This window comes from Cucumis sativus, chromosome 4 (assembly GCF_000004075.3).
Source record: "Cucumis sativus cultivar 9930 chromosome 4, Cucumber_9930_V3, whole genome shotgun sequence".
Classification (NCBI taxonomy): domain Eukaryota; kingdom Viridiplantae; phylum Streptophyta; class Magnoliopsida; order Cucurbitales; family Cucurbitaceae; genus Cucumis; species Cucumis sativus.
In genome coordinates, this window is record NC_026658.2 from 8022661 (window position 1) to 8046527 (window position 23867).

Consider the following 23867-nt stretch of genomic DNA (forward strand, 5'->3'; position numbering starts at 1 on the left):
TTTACAAGCTTGAATAGATCAAATTTGAGAGTAGAACAAAATAACTACGTGGGTATCCAAAATTCAACTTTTCACCTATTAGTCTATCACCACGGATCTAGCCAACATCCCACATTCTTCCCTCATGCATAGAGAAGACTTTACTAATTTAGTGAACTATCTAGAAAAAAAAATAATTTATAAGTTAAAAGCCAATAACTCAGTGTGATGAGACTAGAGAAGTATATAAAGTTTATACATCATTGTGCTTCAAGATTCTAAACAAACAAACAAGATTCAATATTTAACAAGTTAACAATTTAAAACAAAAAAATGTAAATAAAGATTTGAGAGTAGGGATTTATACCATAGAGTCATGATTTAGATTCTCAAATGCATCTTCCATCTCCTTTCCTATGTTTATGAATTCTAGATAAAAATGACAAACTGTTAACTTAATGAGACAATTATAAATTTTAAATACTTACTTCGAAAAGAATATTATCTTCATCAATTTCTTTAGTCATGTCATCCAAAGATTTAGATTGAATCCAATTTTGAGTACAAATGAGTATTTCTGCAGTTTGAGGAGTTAATGAACTTCGAAAAGAATCTAACACCCGTCCTCCAGTGCTAAAGGTTGACTCATAAGGCACAATTGATATAGGAATACTGTAGATGTCCCTAGTTACTTGGCTAATGATCTTAAATCGAGAAGAATTCACCTTCCATCAATTTAGCAAGTCTAAATATTCATCTTCTATACGAGCCTCATCTAGATAACAAGCCATCTCTCTTTTAGCATCATGTAGACATGTTTTTTTGCTTCGTTTAAATCTATCATGAACAGAAGCATGTGCCTTATAAGATCCACTAGATGAGATAGAAAGCATTTCACTTTGACTCTGAAAGCTCAATCCTTCGATAGGAGTACATGATTGTGTTTGTGAATATTTTTCTTTTCACATTGACATTCTCATACAATAATGACATTGACATTCTCATATAATAATCATCACACAATCATCGAAATGCTTCTCCAGCCTTATTCATCCATTTTTTTTGCAAAATCTTCCTCCAAAAATTCATTAAAACAATAATTCACATAAACCAGCTAGTACCTAGTGTCAAGAAGTACATAAACAAATAATAATAAATTGGTCTTCTCACTTGTAGTTATACTCCAATACTTGTTGAATTTTATCTGCATGCTTAATGTCATCTAACTCAATAACGCATTCTCATACAACGAGTATTCACGAATTATTTCTTGGATCAAAAAAAGTTCGTGAAAAAATATATTTGAAGTAGTCATAGACATAGATACGGAAAACTTCATTGTTACCTCTGAAAATTTTTTTAGGAACTTTACAAACACTTTTGCATTATCCCAATCTTCAACAATAGGAATATCATCATTTGGCAAATAACTAGGTTCGTGCTACTCTAATCTTTCAAACGTCTTTTGACACTTAATTGCTCAATCCAACATAGTAAAAGTAGAATTCCATCGTATTGGAACATCCATCGTAAGACAATTTTTTGTTGACATTTTATCTTCTTTAACAAGATCTTTGAATATTTGCAGTCTAGCAGGAGATGACCTAACATACTTCACAGCATTTCTAATTCGAATGATAGACACATGCGAATCTTTTAAGGCATCACTAACAATCAAATTAAGAATATGGGCACAACAATCTAACGTAAATAAATTCACCATCCAACACCAACCCATTTCTGCCTCTAAACTTTTTAACCAAGTATGCAATGACTATATCATTTGAACTTACATTATCAACTGTTATACTAAATAGTCTATCAATACCCCAACCTTCTAAGCACTTTTCAATGGCTCTCCCTATTGTATCTCCTTTATGATTAGCTATTTGACAAAAATTCAAAATTCTTTTGTGTAGGTTCCAATCATCATCAATGAAATGAGCAGTTATAACCATATAATTAATATTTTGCACAGAAGTCCATGTATCCGTTGTTAAACAAACTTTTTTGAAACTTCGAGTTAATACACTTTTAACTTTTTTTTCACCTTCATATACATCTGAAAACAATCCTTTGCAACAGTTACTCTTGATGACATAAAAAACTTTGGATTTAGTGCTCGACAAAATTGATGAAATCCTTCACTTTCTACAAATTTAAATGAGAAGTCATCCAAGATAACCATACTAACAAGCATTGTTCTACAATTTTCTTGAGTGAAGGTTGTAGCCATTAAACTACTTTTAGAATCTCCATCTCCTTCAATGTTATCTTCCAATGGATCTACATTCTTCTTACATTTCTCTAAATGTCTTTTTAAATTAGTTGTACCATTTTTTTTGGAATCACAAGCATATGAAGTCCCACAATGTTTACAAGCAGTCCTAGGATATTTAGGATCACATCCTTCTACTTTTATAAAATATTCTCATACCGATGATGGTGGTTTAATTGGTTTTCTTTTTCCTAACACTAAACTAAAACGATTTTGTTTTGAAGTTTCGTCTATAGAGAATGAAGTAATCCTAATAATCATCAAACAAAATAAACAAAAAAGCACACAATTTTTAACTAATAATCATTAAAGAAAACAATAAGTAAAACATATCATAACATCTTTTGAAATCAGATTAACCTTAACATAAATATATACAATAGCAACCAAACATATATAATTCATACACCATTTGAAATCAGTTTAACTGATTTTCTTTTTCATTGTATCCATATTTTCATTCACAAAATACAATAGAAAATAAGGATTTAATATCGAACTCAAGAAAAGAGGAGGTGTAAGTATAGGCAGAAATTTAATGCTATGGCAGATAGAAAAAGACAGAAATTACATTCACAAAATGCTTGATAAGTGCAGCATTTTTCGTTCAACATTTTTTACCAATCTTTTTGAAGTTAAGGTGAGTTTGAAGAATCATTAAAAAAAACAAGAAGAAAAAAAACTTAAGGGAAATTGATTTTTATTGCCCTTACGAGAGCAACACACTTTTAAAACTTCAACTTGTAAAAAATCAATCAACCAACATTTACTAACCCAATGAGAATTGAGATTGCTGACCTGAACCCACAAAGAACGGAAAGAGGAAATTCTAGTATTTAGAAAATTTACTACTCACCGAGCTCGTTTAGCTTATACTCTTCAAAATATTTTCCCACTTTCTTGGTAGAGCTCGTGTCCTCAGAGCCTGAATCGTCACTACCTGTCTGCTGAAGGGTTTTGTTTTATTATCGTATGTGTCATGTTATCTTGTATTTATGCTTAGTTAGTCTTGAGTTAAGTGAGGCTTAGGTTTTGGGAGAAGGATGTCGTTAGATTTTGTTATATGTAAATAAGATTACGTTTTGTAAACTTTGTTTTAATAAAAAGAGTTCTACTTAATTGAGTTTCAATTTATGTGTTAGCTTCTATCATCGTTTATAGTTTAATGATTAAGGTTAAGGGTCAGCTAGTGTCGTTTTTTAAGGGAGCGATACCAGTTGGCTTCCCGCCACGTCTCGGGTCAAGCAAGCAAGTGCTCGAGGTGGGGTGTGACAATTTTAGCCTTTGTGTGCATGTTTTCAAGATTAGCATTAAAGTTTCAAGTGGGATTGATCATTCTACTTGTGGAGTGTTCGAATCTTGAGAAAAGAAAGTTCTTGTTTCAAGATATTGATCTTAGGGTTGTGCACGTCTAACCCAATCCTAATGATTGAAATCATATTGATTTGAGCTTTAGCCGTTGAGAATGTGGAGTTCTCATCCCAAAAGGGTTTCTAGTTCCAATTTTTAGAGATTTCATATCATTCAACATTGTAATCTTAGCAATGTTGGAATCTCAATATCACGCCCTAACCCCAAATGCCATTTCATGCGACTAGATGAGGGCATGTCACTTAAACACATCGTGCATCTCTCTGCGAGATGACGTGATGAACGTCTAGTAAGCAAAACAACTTAACTTGTCTTTATTTAACGGAGCAAAAATTTATAACCTTAAACTTTACTTCATCGTATAGAACTCTTTACATAATACAAACCAACTTTAGCTTCTAGGTAGTAAGATAAAATAACAAGAACAACAATAATGCAATGAAATATCATAACTTCTTCTCTTTATTAACTTCACACTTTAATCCTATTTATAGCAATCTTTCAATGTGGTAAGTCATCTTTATGTGCACCAAATTTCTACTCATCAAACCATTCAAATAACTCAGGCTTAACAAGTAGCCAACTATCAACTCAGGATTAGACATTTTCCTTGAAATGCTAAACTTATCTACTACGGATGCTGAATTCTTAACAATTGATCTTCTTCCTCGCATTACAATAGAATGCCTAACTCCTAGCTTAAACGCAAACTTCTTCTCCCATTGCCAAACTTCACACAATCTAACCTCAATGCAACTTTCTTTTTTTAACGGTTTTTCTGTACTTGGCCAAAATAAACCTTTCAACAAGGCTTATTTTCAACAAAACTCCCTCTTCCGGATATGGGTCTCACAGTCAACACGATCGTTTTTGAATCCATTTTTTCATCGTTTAAAAAGAACTGCACAATTGTATAAATATGATCTAAATGATCATCACTTACCATAGTCAACACTATCGTTTAGCATTGTCAACACGATCATTTAGATTTGAAGTACTTTTTTCTATCGTTTAAAAAGAACTACATAATCATGTGGATATGATCTAAATGATCACTTACCATAGTCAACACAATCATTTAGATTTGAAACAACTTTCAAATCGTTTAAAAGGAACTACATGATCGTTTGGATATAGTCTAAATGATCGCCAACCATAGCCAACACGATTTTTAAATTTGAAGCATTTTTTTATCGTAAAAAAAAAACTATAGGATCATATTAAAACTACCTACACGATCGTGTATCATGATTATTTAGAAGAAGAATTATACATGCACATGTTGCTGATTAATTGTGTGTAAACTGAAGCATTTTTTGTATTTCCTATTGTGGGCCTGTTGGCTTTTTTCATTTTCAAAATTGTTCTATATAGTGTAATTATTTTCCGGTATGTTATATTTTTTTAGAAAAACCCTAAAATTAAAATAATTTTACAATTAATTAATTGCTAAATTAAATATCTTACATTTAATTTAATTCAAATTTGAATCATATTAAATATAAATTTCTCTCATAAACTATATTTTTAATGTGTATCATATACACATTAAATTTTAACATATAGTTTTAATATGAATCTAATTCACATTAAATGAATATTTGAACTCATTCAAATATTTTATTCTCTCATAAATTAATTTTGAATCATTTCCAAAATTAAATTTGTATAATAAAGTTTAATGAAAATATAGACTTTATATTATAATGTATCACTATACATTATATTAATTTCCAAAGTAAATTTGAACATTTCAACTAATAACCAATATATATTAATCTCATTACCCTTTACAAGCTAAGAAGGAGATCTAATGAATGTACAGATCAAAAGCTACAATGATATGAGATTAATTGGTTAAATCCATTAACCATATTCGTTAATTGTGTGTGCACTCCACTAAAGACTCACAACTGAATTTTTCTCACTATAAATATATTTTTGTGTTGAGGAATATAGACTAATAACAATAAGTTAGTCCTTCACAAGTGTTTGTAATACCATCTACATCAAATTACTATTTTACCCCTGGTTATTTCTAGTCCTTAAAGATCAATGCTCCTCTAAACAACTTGTTTATGATCCAACCAATATAAACAGAAATCACTCTCGTGTCATTAAGAGAGTAGGGCCATTTGTTCAAGTCCTGGAGTGAATTCCATCTTGTGTGATTAATATGGTTGGACCACTCATCTACTTACACTAAAATCGGAAAGAAGTGAATTTCATATTGTATGATTATGTTCCAAGCTTCCCATTCGTTGTTGTCCCCAAAATGATAAGCATATTTAGTTAATAATCTGGTCACTCTCACTCGTACAAATCAAAGGACAATCTCGCTCAGAATTAAGACTAAGTTACTTAGGTCATCCTAATGAAATAGAAACTTAACTAGTTAACAAAGTTACATCTAATGGTTACTATTTCATGGTCCGGTCTTATCTAAACTTATTGCATAGGATACCCTCACTTGCATGTCATATGCATGAACGCGTTGGATCATTGCGTTTATATCAAATACAAAGTGAGTTATATTCATAGTGTTAGCAGGATAAGATACTCAGCCTTATCCCTATATTATAGACCCTTTAAGTTGTATCTCGAACATTGATCCTTGTATGCCTCTACATATTATTGAAGATTCATCAAATAGTTTAGGATATTAACTTATTGGATTTAGGTTGTTAAGACAAAACTAATAATGTAACGATCCAACTCTTTATACTAAGCTGAGGTCATTCCTACTAATGTAAATAAAGATTTTCTAAAAAGAAAATAAATAAATAAAAGAAGATACTAAACCTTTCAATAAAAACCTCAAATACTTAAATATAAATCATAAACTAATAATTTAGAAATAAAAATAAATTGTCAAATACTAGTCTAAGCCCTATTTAAAATAATAAGAAAGTATTTCAAGAGTACTCATGAGTTCTTAAATTTTAAATAAAATACCATAAACATAAATGCGGAAGAAATCATAAATTTTCTCCTATGGCGAACTACGGTCACTTCTTGTCATTCATTAGCTTTCCTCGACCTCTACCTTTGCCTGAAAAATTTAAACATAAAAAGAGTGAGTATAAACATATACTTAGTTTGGAACTCACTACTAGTCTCGCTAGGTGTCTGTTAACTTCCTATTAGGATCTTGTAAGAAGGTACCCCATAACTATTGTGCTCCTGAACGTATGCTATCTAGTGATCCAAGGAAACACATTTGTTTTTTGGTGATCCCAAAGGAACACCTAACAGAAACTGGTCTTCGATGACCGGAAGGAACATCTAAGAGAATCGGGCTGAAAGTGACCCGTTAAATCATTCATAAAAGTTAGCCACACAGGCAAAAATAGGTGGTGATATCGAGGGACACCCATATAGGTACGACTCTAATAGACAAAGCTAACAGAACATCATAGTCTATACATGTATCATATCATAAATATCATATCTCAGTCATACATATCTCAATCATAACATATCTAAATCATAGCATGTCGCATTCATAACACATCGCGGTCATAACATATCTCAATCATACATATCTCAGTCATACATAATGGTCATCTATGTAGTCATCTGTATCAGTCATCTCTAGCAGTCACATTATGCATCATAGCTACATTAATACATAATAAGGAAAACATACATGCAACCTCTTCAATATATTGTCGAAGGTCTAATAATAGAATCTCTTACCGAGATTAGCTTAACAAAAATTGTTTCTAATAGTCACATTCAAAGCTCCCCTAATAGACAAAAATCCTAAACACAAACAAATTAATAGTCTGATAACAAATATCAAACAGTTAATTACTTAGGCTGACAACTTACCTATGCAAGAGGTTGAAATCATTTCACTCTTTGAGGTAAAACTCCAGAGATCACAACTCTAACAGATTTTTAGCCAATTGATCCTGAGGAAAAATAATCCAACTCAAACCCACAATTTAAATTATCCCAAGCCAAAAGTTTTCCACTTGGTGGGTATGCCTAAACCCAAGGCAAGAACTTACCAAATTTCTGTCTAAAAATGGTCCTAAAAGCAAATGGCTTTAAAAAGATTTGAAGGGAGGCTTGCGGCTTGGTTAGGAGGAGGCTACAACTTGCTCTCGGTAGAAAAGGAGAAGGATCGACTTGGATGGCTCGACAAGAAGTAGAACAACGCGCAGCTTTAAAGGAAGACTAACTTCAAGTGGATCTTGTAAATGGCAAACAGAGGAACATTGGTTGAAATGTGTACGGCTTGCGAAGGAATGTCTGGGATGCGCAGCTCATGAAGGAAACGACTTCGATCTACAACGAGCGGCAGAGACTTGCGACGGTGGTAGAGAGCATGCGACACGGCTCGTCTGGGCGTGGTTGGAAGCTAATGACAACCATCAGTGAGAAGCAAAACAGACAGCGATGATACTAGGGTTTCTTTGTGCATGGAAGATGGGAGAAAAGATGAAGTGCACAATATCCAAGGAGTCTTATTTAATAATAATTATACTATTATTATTTCTCTTCCCTTTTCCTATTCCTTTTCCAAAATAACTAAATTAAACTAAGATATTTTAAATTTAAAATTACCTTAATTCTTGGGCTGTTACAAATAATATAGTTAATAATGTTATATTGAAACTATAATAATAATAATTTATTAATAACAATCAACGAATTACATTTACTATCTACAAGTTTTTAGATTTATGATGACTATCTTATCCTGGTAACACTATGAATACAAGTCACTTTGTGTTTGTTACAAATACAATGATCCAACACATTTGTGTAGGTGACATGCAAGTGAATGAATCTTATGCAATGAGTATACATAAGATCGAACCACGAAATAGTAACTACTATAGATAACTTCGTTAACTCGTTAGGTTTCTATTTCATTAGGATAACCTAGGTAACTTAATCTTATTCTTAAGTGTATCACGAACTCCTGTTTGCGAGGAATTGTCCTTTGATTTGTATGGGTGAGAGCGGGCAAGCTGCTGACTTAATAAGCCATTTTAGGGACATTATCGAGAATGGAGAGTTAAAAACATAATCACACAAGATGAAATTCAGTTATTTGTTGGGTAAGTAGATGGGTGTTTCATTAAATGATGTCTTCAAGACTTGAACAAAAGATTTTGCATCTCTATGGCATGAGAGGGATTCTATTTATTAGTTGAACCTAAACAAGTGGTTTATTAGAGAAACACTTGTATTTAAGAACTAGAAGTAACGATGATTTGTCCTCACTGGTGTTACAGACACTTATGAAAAACAAACTTTTGTGTTACAGACACTTATGAAAAACAAACTTACTTTTATTGGTCTATATATATGGACACATAAATATATCAGTAGTGAGAAGAGTTCAATTATGAGTCTTTAGTGGAGTGCACACACAACAAATGAAAATTGATTAATCTAGTTCATCAATTTAGTTAATTAATCTCATATCGTTGTAGTTTCTAATTTGTAGGTTCATTAAATTCCTTACCTAGCTCATCAATTTAGTTAATTAATCTCTTATATTGGATGTAATTTAAAATGTTTGAATTTACTTAGAGAATTAATATAATGTACGGTGGTACATTATAATATAAAATTTATATCTTAATCAATCTTTATTATATAAATTTAATTTTAGATATTATTTAAAATTAATTTATGAGATAAAAAATATTTGAATGAGTTCAAATATTAATTTAATGTTAATGAAATTCATATAAAAATTGTACGTTAAAATTTAATGTGTATATGTACAATTAAAACTATAGGTTATCACATAAACAACTATATGAATATTTGGATTAAATTAAATATAATATATTTAATTTAACAACTAATTAATTGGAGAATTAATTAATAGTTTCATTTAATTCTATTTAAATGTAATTTAAATGAAGGAGAATTGTAAAAAATGGAAAATTTGAAAAAAATATGTACAAAATATAGCAAAAAAATAACATTCTATCAATGATATATGTTGATAGACACGATATTCTTTTATTAGTGACATTGATAAATAGTAATAGAAGTTTATCAGTGTCCTTCGTTGATAGAATTCAAAATTTTATTATATTTTGTAAATAATTTTGTTTAGTTTACTATATTTGAAAATGTCCCTTATTTATTTAGAGTTTTTTTTTTTTAAATATAAAAAACGCTAAAATATTTACACTATAGAAAAATTTCAAAAAAAAACAAAAAAGGGCCTACAAGCCCACAATTAGAAATACAAAAAATATCTCAATCAACACGTGATTAATCGACCATACACGTGTGCGAGTAATCTTATTCTAAACGATCGTGTCTACAGTATAAACGAATGATTTAGATTGTTTAGGTCATGATACACAATTGTATATATTTTTTTTAACGATGAAAAAACAGGTTTCAAATTAAAATGATCATGCTGACCATGCTAAACGATCATGTTGACCGTGGCAAACGATCGTGTAAATCATGAAAAATGATCCACGATTCTGTTGATTATGATAAGCAATCATGTAGTCCAATGTAAATGATTGTTAAGAACTTCAAATCTAACGGTCATGTTGGCTATGTTAAACGATCGTGCTGGACTATGCTAAACAATCGTGTTAACCATGTTAAATGATCGTGTTGACTATAGTAAGCGGTCGTTTAGGTCATGTCAACATGATCATGTAGTTCGATTTAAACGATGGAAAAAAGGCTTCAAATTTAAACTATCATATGACAATGGTAAATGATCTAGTTGATCATTTAAAATGATATTTAAACAATTATAATATTCTCGAATATGAGAAAAATGAGGAATAAAATCGTGAAATAGCTTCAAAGAATCTTGCCAAAAATGATGAAGATGAAATATGAATTTTAAACCGAAGAATAAATCATTTAAAATTATAAGGAAGAAAATATGGAAGATGAGATGAAAAAACTGGAAGAGAAAAAACTCCGAAAAAGGAAGAAGAAGAAAGAGAAGTGACGGATCATCACTAATATTCAAAGACAAATATGAAAGTTACGAAAATATTTTATCCCTATATGAACTTCTCCTTTTTGTTATACATGTGGAGTTATCAAGGGAACCATATTCCCGATCTCTCTCTTCCCCTTTTTAGAAGTACGTCCGAAGAATGAATATGCGTGATTATGAGAAAAAAGAAGTCAAACTCTCAAAAGAAAATTTCCCTAAAGTCTAATTTATATTTCCACAAACGAACATCTCGAATTGCTCAGAGAATAGGAAAGACTCCATGTGATGATGTTCTTCGATTTGAAGTTTTGCAAAATTGGGAGATGGAATTGAGCGTAAGGTTTCTTATCTTTGTAATTATAATTCATGCTTAGCCATGATTAGTTTTTACAACAAGTGTGTTATTGTGTTTTGACAATGTATGGGTATTTCTAATTTTCAATTAAATTGAGAAAAAAGATTATGTAAAAAAATTTGGAAGGGATCTAATCCCTTCACCATCAAATTCATATAAGTTTAAATGACTTAAATCTAGAGGCTTAAATTTTCTAATTATGAATTTAGGTGAAGTCGTAGTTACCTTAACTTGACTACAATATTCACAATATCAAATTCATTTGTGGATAGATCAAGAGAACCGAACATATAAGCAGAAGATTAAGTTTTATTCATCTCAAGGTTAAGTTTGAATATTCCATTAGTTGCCTTACCCTTCCCCACAAAATCATTATTCATAGTGAGAGTAAAAAAACCAGATCTTATATGAGTAAAATTGCCTTATTAAGAAGATAGTCCAAGGCCAAATTCTTCCTTATCTTTGAATTATGCAAAACTTATTTCAGTATGATGGTCTTGTCAGAGGTGAACTTCAACTCTACTTCGTCGATTTCAACAACCTTGTTTGTGTGGTGATCCACCAAAAATATTTTTATCCTTATTTTCATTATAATTTTTAAAGAGACTAAGGTCATGATAGACAAGGTGAGTGACGCCAGTGTCTAAGCACCATCCTTCAAACCCCAATCACATTTATTTATGTGATCATTCCACAAAGCTCATCTTCTACCAGGTTCTTCTATGCAACAAGAAAATTCATGTTCCTACAATTTATAGTTAAATGACTAGACCAGACTCAATACAATTGTAGCAAAGAAATTGTACTGTACCTTCGAATTGAGGTTTTTGATTCTTTTGATTTTTTCTGGTTGTTGAGACCTTGATTCTAAACTTTTATCTTGTTCGCCCTTTAGTTCCAATGTATGTTTCATAACGACAGTGAAAGTTCTTCTAGGAATGACATTCATCTCTTCTTTTTGGTCTTATCTTCAAGTCTCCTCCTCAATCCTCAAGTGTGTTATCAGACTTTCCAAAGAAAGTTCTTTGGTCTTCTGCCTTACATGTTTTAAAGTCCTTCCTCATAGGAAGAATATCAATTAAAACAACGTGAAATTGTTCATCTATATCATACCTTTGCTCGTTATTTCATGAGCAATCTTTTGCAGCTCATGGGATTGTGTCTCTACAAATCGATCATCCATTGTTTAGAATTTCGAGTATCGACTAACTGCATACTTTTTCAAACCACCTTCTTTGGTGTGATACTTCTTCTATAAGGCAACCCAAACATTTTTTTTTTTTTTTGTTGTGGACATCATAATGTAATAGTCATACAAATCATCAATTAAACCATTTAAGATAAGATTGTTGTAAAAATCATTTTCCTTTCATACATCAAAATCCTTGATCTATTGCTAAATTGAATCTCTTTTAGAACTTTTGGCTTCTCAGGAGTGCACGTCTTGGAAACTTTCTTCATGTTTTAGAAGAACATCTTTGTTTTTATTGCTTGAGATGTGCTTCTTCGAATTGGAATTGGCCGTTAAGATGACTGAACAAAAAAATATTTTGCATTGAACCGACCATCGTGTAGCAAAAAAGAAACGTCTTAGAATTAACGTCTTAAAATTGTTAGAACTAGTACTGTGAACAATGTGTTGAGATTAAAGTTAGGTGTCTTAATCTAGATGCCTAGGACAGAAGTTGAATGCATGGAGGGTTGACGCACTAAACTTCCTTTTTGTCTTATTGTTGTTGCCCCGAATTTGGACATCTAAGGAATAAGGCCAAAATTCGCAACATAAATTCTTTAGAAAAAATGTTGAGTCATGAATTACACTCTCTTTAAAACGTTTTACGACTCTGTTCAAAATACAAATATCTCTGATAATGTCACGACACCCTGAAGATAAAATAACCAAAATCAATTGAAGCTGCACCGAAACTAATTGGAATACCAATACTCTTTTGATTTAACTTGAGAACAAAATAGAGATTTGATTTTAAGAAATGTTTCTAATACTCAATTGAAGAAGCCCTTGAGTGAGATTAGCAATGTCTCAACGGTCATCTTAATGCGTAACACCTCAACGATCACAAGAATCTCAACGCATTGTTGAACGGGAAGAACAAAAATAAGAAAAAGTTTTGAATTAAGGGAAAACATATTTGTTTTAATTGAAAATAATCGACCGAGTATAAATAAAAAGAAGGTAACCTTTATAGTCCACTAAAGGAGGGTAACCTTTAGAGTCCAAATCCATAACTTAAGGTAGAGGGTATATAAAAAAGCTTCAACGTTGCAATCTTGGCAATGTGAGAACCTCAACTTGGAGTAAAATAGAATTTTCATCAACAGGTTATATAGATGTAACTAGCGGTTATCTACCCTTAAAAACAGGAAAAATAGAATAAATTAAAAACAGAAGCAAGAGGAATGGACATCTTCTAATTTGTATCCTGAACTTCCAAAAGCTCCAATTGCATTCATATTATTGAGAGTTCAATACAAATTAAAAAGGTAACAAGACCCAAGTTTTGGACTGCATTCTCCAAATATGGTCGATAAACAGTCCATTTTGGGACCAGATGATTCTCATCTTGTAACCTCATTGCCTTTTCAATAAATATATAAAAAATAATATAAAACAAAAAGAACAAAAAGAAAATGATGTGGCAAGATCAGGCCCTTTCATTTCATCCTCTTGCAATGAAGTCCCACCAACTTTATTCATTCACATGGATATCAATAAAGCAAAAATTGAATAAAATTTCAATGCAAACTCATCAATCTATCTAGCTGGTGAGACAGACTGGTTTCTAAGGTCTTTGGATTTTTGAGATTTCTACAAATAATCTATGCAGAGCCTGAGGTTTTGAGAAAAAGGGGGAATGATCTGCACCCTTGAGATAGAAGACCTGTTCTGGAGGGTTTCTCTCGATCAAGCTCTCCTGGATTGGGACAGGTATGGCATTGTCGTTAAGTGTTTGAATGTAAAATCGTCTCACCGATCCATACTTCTTCTCTGAAAGGCGTAGCTTTTCTAACACAGGTGGGAAGGGTACGGGTCTCATTGAAACTGATGCTAAAGCTACATCCTGAATTTGGATAATGGAATGATCAATTAACTATGTTTCTCCTTTTCTCTTATCGAAAATGGAAGGTATACAACTGAGTTTTGTAAGAAAGTTCCAACCAAAAATGAAAATTTGATACCTTGGCTGGAGTTTGATTGAAGAACAAGTCCTTCAACAATGGTTTTTTCAATTCAATAGCCGTTGGAGGATTGTCGTTGCCATTTGAGTACACAAAGACTTGAGCTTGTTGCATCACATCATCCGAACCAGCCTAGCATAGATTCAAGCATAGGTAAACTAAAATAAACATGACTGGATAAATGAAGAAAGATTGACTTAGCAGCATCCAAAGCCGAAAACAACAATGAAGAGACAGCAGCATTTAAATTTTTGAAAGCTAATAAGCATTAACACTGTTATAAAACCGACAACTAAAGAAAGTGAGAAATCGTAAACAATAAAGAAATCAATAGACAGATTTACGTGGTCAACTAATAGACGTTTCTGGCAGAGGGAGAGATAAATAATACAGATTTCAAATGCCCCAACAGGGTTATTGGAGGATTTATACCCGACACATCTTGAATCCCTAGGCCCGAAATTGTAAATAATGCATAAATGAATATTATTTAGGACTGTCACATAACAGAAAGCAAAGCATTCCAACACGTACTATATGCAGAATCATTTATATGAAATTCAAGTTTCTATATTCAATCAAACCCAAAGTTACAGAATCATTTACATCAGGCAATGTGTGTACCTGCAAGGAGAACATATCAAGAGTGTTTTGCCCATCATTCAACATTGCTGCAGCAACGAAAACCGCCTTTGCAATCTTCGAATGAAATAATTCCATTGCATACGAAATACAAGCACCACCAAAATCATGCCCAACTAGGATAACCTATATATGTTAAGAAGATGAAATAAATTAGTTTTAGAGGAAGTCAAGTGCACAATTCAATAGCTTAATAAAAAATAGACAATTGAAATAGAAAACCTGTAAAAACAACATTTTTGTTAATCGCCACTATATCTGAGAGGTGGTCCACAAATTGGGATCAAGTAAATTTAAGAGTTAATATCAGTGTATACCCAACATCCATGAGCACACATACGTATGAATACCAATGCATACAGAACATATTTTTATACATGTACATATATTAAGTAACTTGGATTAAGAGTAGGGAAATCAATAAAACCTTTTTGCCATCAGGAAGCTTTTCCAGGAGATCAATAAGTGGCTGCGTATATTGCGCAAGATCTGTAATGCTATTTGGATCGAATGAATGAATTCCTGACCCAGTTAGGTCTATCGCCGTAGCTCGATATCCTGCTTCTTCCAAAAGAGCAATAGTTTTATACCAACACCACGCACCGAAACCACCTCCATGGACAAGAACAAAGTGATTTGTTTCCAAGTCATCTAGCTTTATGTCCTGTCAATTTGTAACTGATTAGAACCATAAATTCCTTTGGCAGTAAACTCAGAAAATAACCTTTTGGAACAATATGTGAAAAAGACAAACAATCAGCAAAACTTCATGGATAGTTTAAACAATCCAATGGGTAGAAGTTCAAAACTATATAAACGCCATTCCTATATATCAATAAACTCGTTCTAATTCTAAATTGAAATCTAAGGGATAAGACAAACACAAATAAAGACCATCACTCTTTTCCCCCTCTGTTGGCAGAATTAATTTTCCATTATTCTCCTCGTAGTTTAAATAAGTCTAAATTTAACATTCAGTTACACTGAAGTTCATTAAATACAGGATGCGGAAAGGATGATTCACTTCATTGTACGTTGATTGATTAGAATGTTTAAAAGCTCTCGTTAAGGTCCAATCGATTAAATTTCCCGCTAAAATTAGTCCATCCACACAGTCAAAATTGAAATTTCCAACCACAATGCACAATTTGACGATCCCACAACTTAAAATTTTCAATTAACGCTCATCATTCAACAATCAAACACCTAATGGGATCATCCATACCAATCAGAATCAGAATCACACAGCCAAATTAAAAACTCAACAAACCTGATTAACAAGCTGGTGAGGTTGAAGGAGAGGGTCAGTAAGGGAGCGAGCCCGAGAACTGGAACTCCGCGGCAAGGCATTCCGATTCTTCTTACCGGAAGTCGGCTGGCGGAGCGAAGTAGAGCGATCGAAGGAAACAGAACAATCGGGTGGAAGTTTCTGGAAAAGCGCCGCGGCGGCATCCAAAGCGTGGTCGGAAGTCAGGGAGTCTCCGGCGTCGTGTCTCCGTGAAGAACGCATTCGAGACCACCGGTTGCTGGAAATGGAGAATGAAGAGGGGTTGGGGAGGGTGGTCGGCGGTGGTTTCGGCGGCGAGAATGTGGCGCAGAGATTCCCCATTTAAGAGGCATGCAGAGGAAAACAGAGTGTAAAGAGAGGATAAGTGTTAGAGTGATTTTGTTTAGTGTTTGATTGGGAAAATGCAAAGAAATGAGAATGGTATTGATTGTGTCGAAGGGAAAGGCATTGGATTGGAGTTTTTCTTTGTGTTTTCTTATACAAAATGATAACTCCCCTATGCTATGCGTGTTGGTACACATGATTGTTGATTATATACTCTCTTTTTTCTCTTTTTCTACTCCACCACCACCACCATCAAAAGTGGACTTTATACAATTACATATAGAATAGAGGATAACCCATTTGAAAAACAGTAACTCCCAACTTCACTTCTATACTTTGTAAACAAAACAACAAGGTAGTGCATCAAAACAATTAAAAACAAAAAAAGACTGGGCCAGAAAATGAGTGAGCCACAGACCTACAAGAACAAAAACAATTAGTATAAGGGATAACATGTGCATGCAACTCAATCTCCACCCTACCTACAACTTTCTAACTTGAACATTAGAGTCTATGTAGAGCATTCATCTCTCTCAAATCACTTTGTTTTCCAAGTTACAAATTTACTTTTGTTGTCATGTGAAGAGAGAGCATATTTTACGTTGGTGGATGATGAATCTATCAAACAACACTGAATTATTCAAAATTAGATTTAAGATAAAAAAAAAAAATTGAAGTCTAGTATATAGATGAAATTGAAAGTTGGAGATTTGTTTATGTACCATTAAAAGTGTTTGAATGATGTATGAAATACAAATTTGGAGAGTTGAAAGATGAATTAAAGATTTTATATGGTTGACAAAATGAATTAAAGGAAATGACTACACACTTTCCGTAGCAATTGGGTTATTATTTATTTATAAATAGATAAAGAAATAAAATATAACATTTGTGATTTATAGTGTTGACTTTATATACAAAAGAAAATACCATTTGCCGATCTGTTACGTAACTGCCGTACACAACTTCACAAATCAAATAAAAGTTTTGATGTCTCCGTCCAAATCACAAATACTTTGATAAGTTCACTTTTTTATATACCACATACCTCTATACCTAGTTTTTTAAGTTATACATTTAAGAAGAAGAGTAACATACATTTTTTCAAATAAACAAATTTGGTGGAGTGTTAGAAATTAATAAGCTAGATACATTATGGATAACACATTAATAGATATATTTCTAGTTTCAAGATACATATGCATTTCTAGATATAATAGTCAAGATACAATTAACAGCATGGGATGCATTGCAACAATCAATTGAGATCAAATGGAGAAACAATTGAAGATCAAAGGATTGTTGAGAAGATCTTTAGAAGCATGACTAGAAGATATGAGCATATTGTTGTAGCAATTGAAGAATCCAAATATTTGTCAACTCTCTCTATAAATAGCTTAATGGGATCTCTTCAATCTCATGAGCTCAGATTGAAGATGTTTGATTCTACTCCTTCAGAAGAAGCTTTTCATATGCAGTCCTCCTATAGAGGTCAATCCAATGAAAGAAGAGGTGGACGTGGTGGTAGAGGCAATGGACGATCCAACGTTGTAACAAATACAGAGTCAGAAAGCAGAGACAATCAATCTTTTTCAAATAGAGGACGGGGAAGAAGTTCAAATAGAGGAAGAGGTAGAAGTGGTGGTCGTGGAGATTTTTCTCACATACAATGTTTCAATTGTAGACATTGTGGACATTTTCAAGCAGACTGTTGGTCTAAGAAGGTTAATTCTAATCAATCAGAAACCACGCTAATGCATGAGCAATCAAATAATGATCAAAGTCTTCTCTTCCTCACTCTCAACGTTCAAGAATCAAGCACTGAAGAAATATGGTATCTTGATAGTGGTTGTAGTAACTACATGACAGGAAGAAAGGATATTTTTATATCTTTAGATGAATCTCATCAAAATGTAGTGAAGACTGGTGACAACAAGAAGCTTGAAGTCAAAGGAAAAGGAAATATTCTCGTCAAACACAATCTTTTAAGTGTTGGGCAACTTCTCATAAGAGGACATGATGTTATCTTTAAAGATAACATATGTGAGATTAGAACCAAGAATGGAGATCTCATAACGAAGGTTCGTATGACTCACAACAAAATATTTCCAATTAAAATATATTATGAGAAGCTTGTTTGTTTTGAGACTTTAGTAAATGACACCTCATGGTTATGGCATTGTCGATTTGGACACCTAAGTTTTGACATTTTTTTCTCACATGTGTCAACAACATATGGTGAGAGGAATGTCAAATATTAAAAAGGAAGATCAACTCTGTGAAGCATGTGTTTTTGGAAAGCATCATCGAAATTCATTTTCGACGGGAGGTTCTTGGAGAGCATCAAAACCACTCGAGCTTGTTCATACAGACTTATGTGGACCTATGAGAACTACTACACATGGAGGTAACCGTTATTTTCTCACATTTATTGATGACTACAGTCGAAAAAACATGGATTTATCTACTAAAAGAAAAGAGTGCTACTTTCGAATTTTTCAAGACATTCAAAGCAATGGTGGAAAATGAAAGTAACTTGAAATTGAAATCATTGCGTTCGGATCGTGGAGGAGAATATATTGTTTTTGCAGATTTCTTGAAGGAAAATGGAATCAAGTATCAGAAGACTGCTCAACAAAATGGAGTTGCAGAGAGGAAAAATAGAATAATAATGGAAGTTGCAAGAAGGATGTTGAAGTCAAAGAAGCTTCCTGATCAATTTTGAGGAGACGCAGTAACTTGTGCTGTTTATCTCCTAAATCGAGCTTCAACGAAAAGTGTGCAAGGTATTACTTCTCAAGAAGCATGAAGCGAACTGAAATCAACTGTTAGTCACCTAAGAGTGTTTGGGTGCATTGCTTACTCTCACATTTCAGATGAGAAAAGAGGTAAGCTAGATGATAAATAAAGAAATGCATTTTTGTTGGGTACAGTGAGAACTCAAAGGCTTACAGACTATACAACCGTATAAGTAAGAAAGTTATTATTAGTCGAGATGTCAAGTTCGATTAAGCAAAATTTTGGCAATGGAATGCACCAAATGAAGACCAAAATCCATTACATGTTGATATGGATGGCAAAAAAGATGCTCAAGACTTGGAGTTTGAAGTAACTCAACCACTGACTTCACCTTCTTCATCACACTCCACAAGTGATGAAGAAACTACTCCAAGGAAGACCATAAATATTCAAGAGATCTATAATACTTCAAGAAGGATACTAGATGAAGAACATGTTGATTTTGCTTTATTTGCAAATGTTGATCCTGTATACTTTGAAGAAGCAATTCAAGATGAAAATTGGAAAGATGCAATGAATCAAGAGATTGATGCAATAAGAAGAAACGAGACATGGGAGTTAGTAAAATTACCAGAAAATAAAAAGGCTCTTGGAGTCAAATGGATCTATAGAACAAAGCTAAAGCAAAACGGAGAAGTGCAAAAATACAAAGCCAGACTCGTTGTAAAAGGTTACAAACAAAAGTTTGGTGTGGATTATGAAGAAGTTTTTGCACCGGTAACTCGCTTGGAGACTGTTCGTTTGTTGTTAGCCCTTGCAGCAAAAAATAACTGGAAAGTTCATCAAATGGATGTAAAGTCAGCATTCCTAAATGGGTATTTAGAGGATGAAATATATGTTGAGCAACCCCCGGTTATGCAAAGATTGGAGAAGAAAATAAGGTGTGTCGATTAAAGAAAGCCTTGTATGGGCTAAAGCAAGCACCAAGGGCTTGGTACAGTCGCATCGACAATTTTTTCTTAAAGGATGGTTTCAGAAGATGTCCATATGAACATGCTCTCTACACCAAAGAAGATGAAAATGGTAAATTTCTTGATAATTTGTCTATATGTTGATGATTTAATATTTACGGGCAACTCAAATATGATGATTGAAGAATTCAAAGAGAGCATGAAAAAGGAATTTGAGATGACTGATATGGGTTTACTTCATTACTTTCTTGGTATATTGAAGTTAAACAAGGTGATAATGATATTGCAATTTTCCAAAAGAAGTAAGCAAAAGATTTGTTGAAAAAGTTCAAAATGGAAAATGCTTATCTTGCCAGTACTCCTATGGAATTGGGTTTAAAGTTAAGGAAGCATGATGTTAGTGAAGCTTTTGATGCCACCATTTATAGAAGTTTGGTTGGAAGTTTAATGTATTTAACTACAACTAGACCTGATATTATGTTCTCGGTCAGTTTATTGAGTAGATTTATGACATCACCAAAGAGAAGTCATTGGGAAGCTGGAAAGAGAGTTCTTAGATACATTCTTGGAACTGTTGATCATGGAATCCACTATAAAAGGAATGTGGATAATGTTCTTGTTGGCTACAGTGATAGTGATTGGGGAGGAAATATTGATGATTTCAAAAGTACTTCTGGGTATGTATTTAATATTGGTTCTGGAGCAGTTTCATGGGCATCAAAGAAGCAAGATGTTGTAGCATTGTCCACAACAGAAGCTGAATACATTTCTTTGTCTGTTGCTAGTTGTCAAGCACTTTGGCTAAGAAATGTACTACATGAATTGAAGTGTCCTCAAGAGAAAGGGACCATCATGTTCTGTGACAATCAATCATCTATTTCACTTTCGAAGAATCCCGTTTTTCATGGAAGAAGCAAACACATAAACATCAAATATCATTTCATTAGAGAATTGATCAAAGATGGAGAAGTTTATATCAAATATTGCAAGACTCAAGATCAAGTTGAAGACGTATTTCACAAAAGCATTAAAGACAGATTCATTCTTGAAAATGAAAGAGAAGCTCGGAGTTTGGGAAGTCTAGCTTAAGGGGGCATGTTAGAAATTAATAAGCTAGATACATTATGGATAACACATTAATAGATACATTTCTAGTTTCAAGCATACATATGCATTTCTAGATACATGTAATTATTCAAGTACATGAATGGTATGTATACATGTACTTCATTTATTTTGTGTCTTTTAGGAAGTGTCTCTTGAGTACTATATATAGAGATCATTTCCTTCATTTGTATGCAAGAAAAAAGAATCAAATCAATAGAAGCAAATTGAGTTTTAGAAAGTAAGTGAGTTTCAAGAGAACAATATTCTTCTCTTGTGTGTTATTGAGTTTTCTAAGAGAACAAGTTTCTTCTCTTAAAAGTTTGTGAGATTTAGAGTGGGTTAGTCAACGCCTCCAAGAAATAGAAATAAGATGTCCAAACCCTCGAAGAATGATCGAAGACGGTGAGGGAAACTGAAACCAACTTTAACACCTGTCTTTGAGTTGAGAATTGGTGCCAAGGATGAGGCGATAAAGTTGAAGGTGAGGTGAGGAAGGCATTTTTGGCAGTGATGAAGAAGTTTAGTGAAGCTTTGGAAGAGACATTCAGGTGGGCGTTGAAGTTTTGGACATGATGAGATTTTGGGTAAACAATTTCACTGCATAAAGAGAAGAATAAATAAGTTACATCTATCGTGTTACTAAGATTTTGAATTTGAGGTGGCGAGATTAAGGAATGTTAAACTGAAAATAAGCCAAAGGAGTGACATCTATCGGGGTTTAGTGGGAGGTGATAACAAGATAGGAAGCTAAGGGTTAACTATGGAGTTTTGAAGGAATGTATAAATTGAGGAGGTTGTGCTCATTGTAAAGGATGGAAGGATAAATCAAGAAAAGACTGAAGTGTGCTGTTAAAATTGGAGCTTGGTGAAGGTGTTTGGAAGTCGTTGATTTGGTGAAGAAAGAGTGTTGAGTTCGTGAGTGAGTACTCTTCCTAAACAGAAATCGTAAGCTTGGGGGAATAGAGATATAATTCTCACCTTCTAAGATTATTTAGCTACTAAAGCTAAGTAGTTTGTTATAAACATGCATACATTTAGTTTGTTTCATAGAAAAATCAACTCTTATTACTCTTAAATGACAAATATTCATAGAAAAATCAACTCTTATTACTCTTAAATGACAAATATTTATAGAGCGTAGTTGTGAAAAAAAATGTTGAATTTAACAATAAATACTTTTAAATTTTGGTATATTTTTGCAGATTTTGTTATCCACCAATGTTGACAAATTATGGCAGCTCCTGACCTTCCAGGCCATCTTAAGCAGCCATCGTGGCCTCTTGAACTTCATAAATATAGGGCTCCAAGACTCCCCCAAAGAGGCATCCAAAACAACCACTTCTTCCTTCTCCAACACCCAGAAACTTAGCTTTTACACTTTTCTTTTTAGTTCCTAGTTTTTTAGTTTTTAGCTCTATTTGTTTCTCGTTTAGTTACTATGAATTTCAAACAGATTAATTTCAAAAAGGTTTTCAATTCAGCAAAAGCATCTTTAAAAGTAATGCATCACTACGTACCTGTTTGGAGTTGTTGGATTTTGATTGTTAAATTTTATAGTATGGAACTTGTATATTTTATATGGAGTATAAGTCTAATTGGTTTTTTCAACGTGGGACTCTTAATATCTTCAATATGTCACAATGCTACACTATAAGGTCACGTAGCGATCACAATTTCAATAATTTATTTCTATTTCAATTCATTCTACAATTGAGGGTGGATAACTTTAAGAGGATGAAGCTTGATTTTTGTCGAATTTAGCCAAAATTAAGAAGGCTTCAGTGTATTTTAGTTGTTTTGGATGATTTTGGTGTTAGGAAATGATGTTCGATGATCGTGTATGTCCGACAGGTCGACTTTGAGGTTTATATTGGGTATTTTATTTATGACTATGGAGGGATTTTGATGGATTATTTTTGTTCTGATTTTCTAGTTTTTTATTTCTTTCTTTAGCTTATAGGATGTACATGCTAAGTTGATTAAATTAACATATGGAATTCGGATTTAATATCCAATGACCTCGACTTTTTACTACGTTGGTTGAGGTCGGACTACGTCGTCATTTTTAATATTGGTCCCTTAAACATGCTTTATCTTCTATGTCCGTTAATTTATACATTTCGTTTCATTTGTCAATCTTAGTTCACTCGCTTTTACTTATTTCCAAAGATAAATTTACCTTAGAAAAATTAAACATAGAGTACTCCACATAATTCCCACTCGATGTTGGTACTAACAATACTCTATAATAGTGGTTTAGATCAGAAATTAGTTGGAGGTCTCGACAATCCCAAATCCTTCAATGTTATTAATAGATATAAAAATAGAGTTGTAGTAAAAAGTTACCAAAAAAAAAGACCGATTCACATACTAATCAATTTCATCGAGAAAATAAATAAATGATAATAATTTAGGTATGATAGAATTTAAAATTTATAGGTTAAAAGGTTAGATTGAAAGTTTTAATAAAATAAATGTTTGCAAATTTATTTTTTATGTGACATATGTATGAATATCAATTTAGTCAACCATTTACAATCTCCATGAAAAAATAAAAAATATTCTCTTTCTTTCTGGTGCTTTTCAGAATTAAGAAATCCGAAAGTAAGATTTGTGGTTGCATTCAAATTTTTAAGTAGAACTTTGGAAATAATGTTCCTAAA

At 32.7% G+C, this 23867-nt stretch overlaps 1 protein-coding gene across 1 annotated transcript; it reads right to left on the reverse strand.

Annotated features, from left to right (window-relative positions):
- Window positions 1-13368: 13368 nt before the first annotated feature.
- On the reverse strand, window positions 13369-16603 carry LOC101206981 (putative methylesterase 11, chloroplastic). Its single transcript, XM_004137086.3, has 5 exons — window positions 16046-16603; window positions 15203-15439; window positions 14758-14901; window positions 14134-14265; window positions 13369-14015 (listed from the first exon to the last, which is right to left on the reverse strand). Exons 1-5 carry the CDS (start codon window positions 16382-16384, stop codon window positions 13737-13739), a joined length of 1131 nt encoding a protein of 376 aa, XP_004137134.1. The 5' UTR covers window positions 16385-16603; the 3' UTR covers window positions 13369-13736.
- Window positions 16604-23867: the final 7264 nt, after the last annotated feature.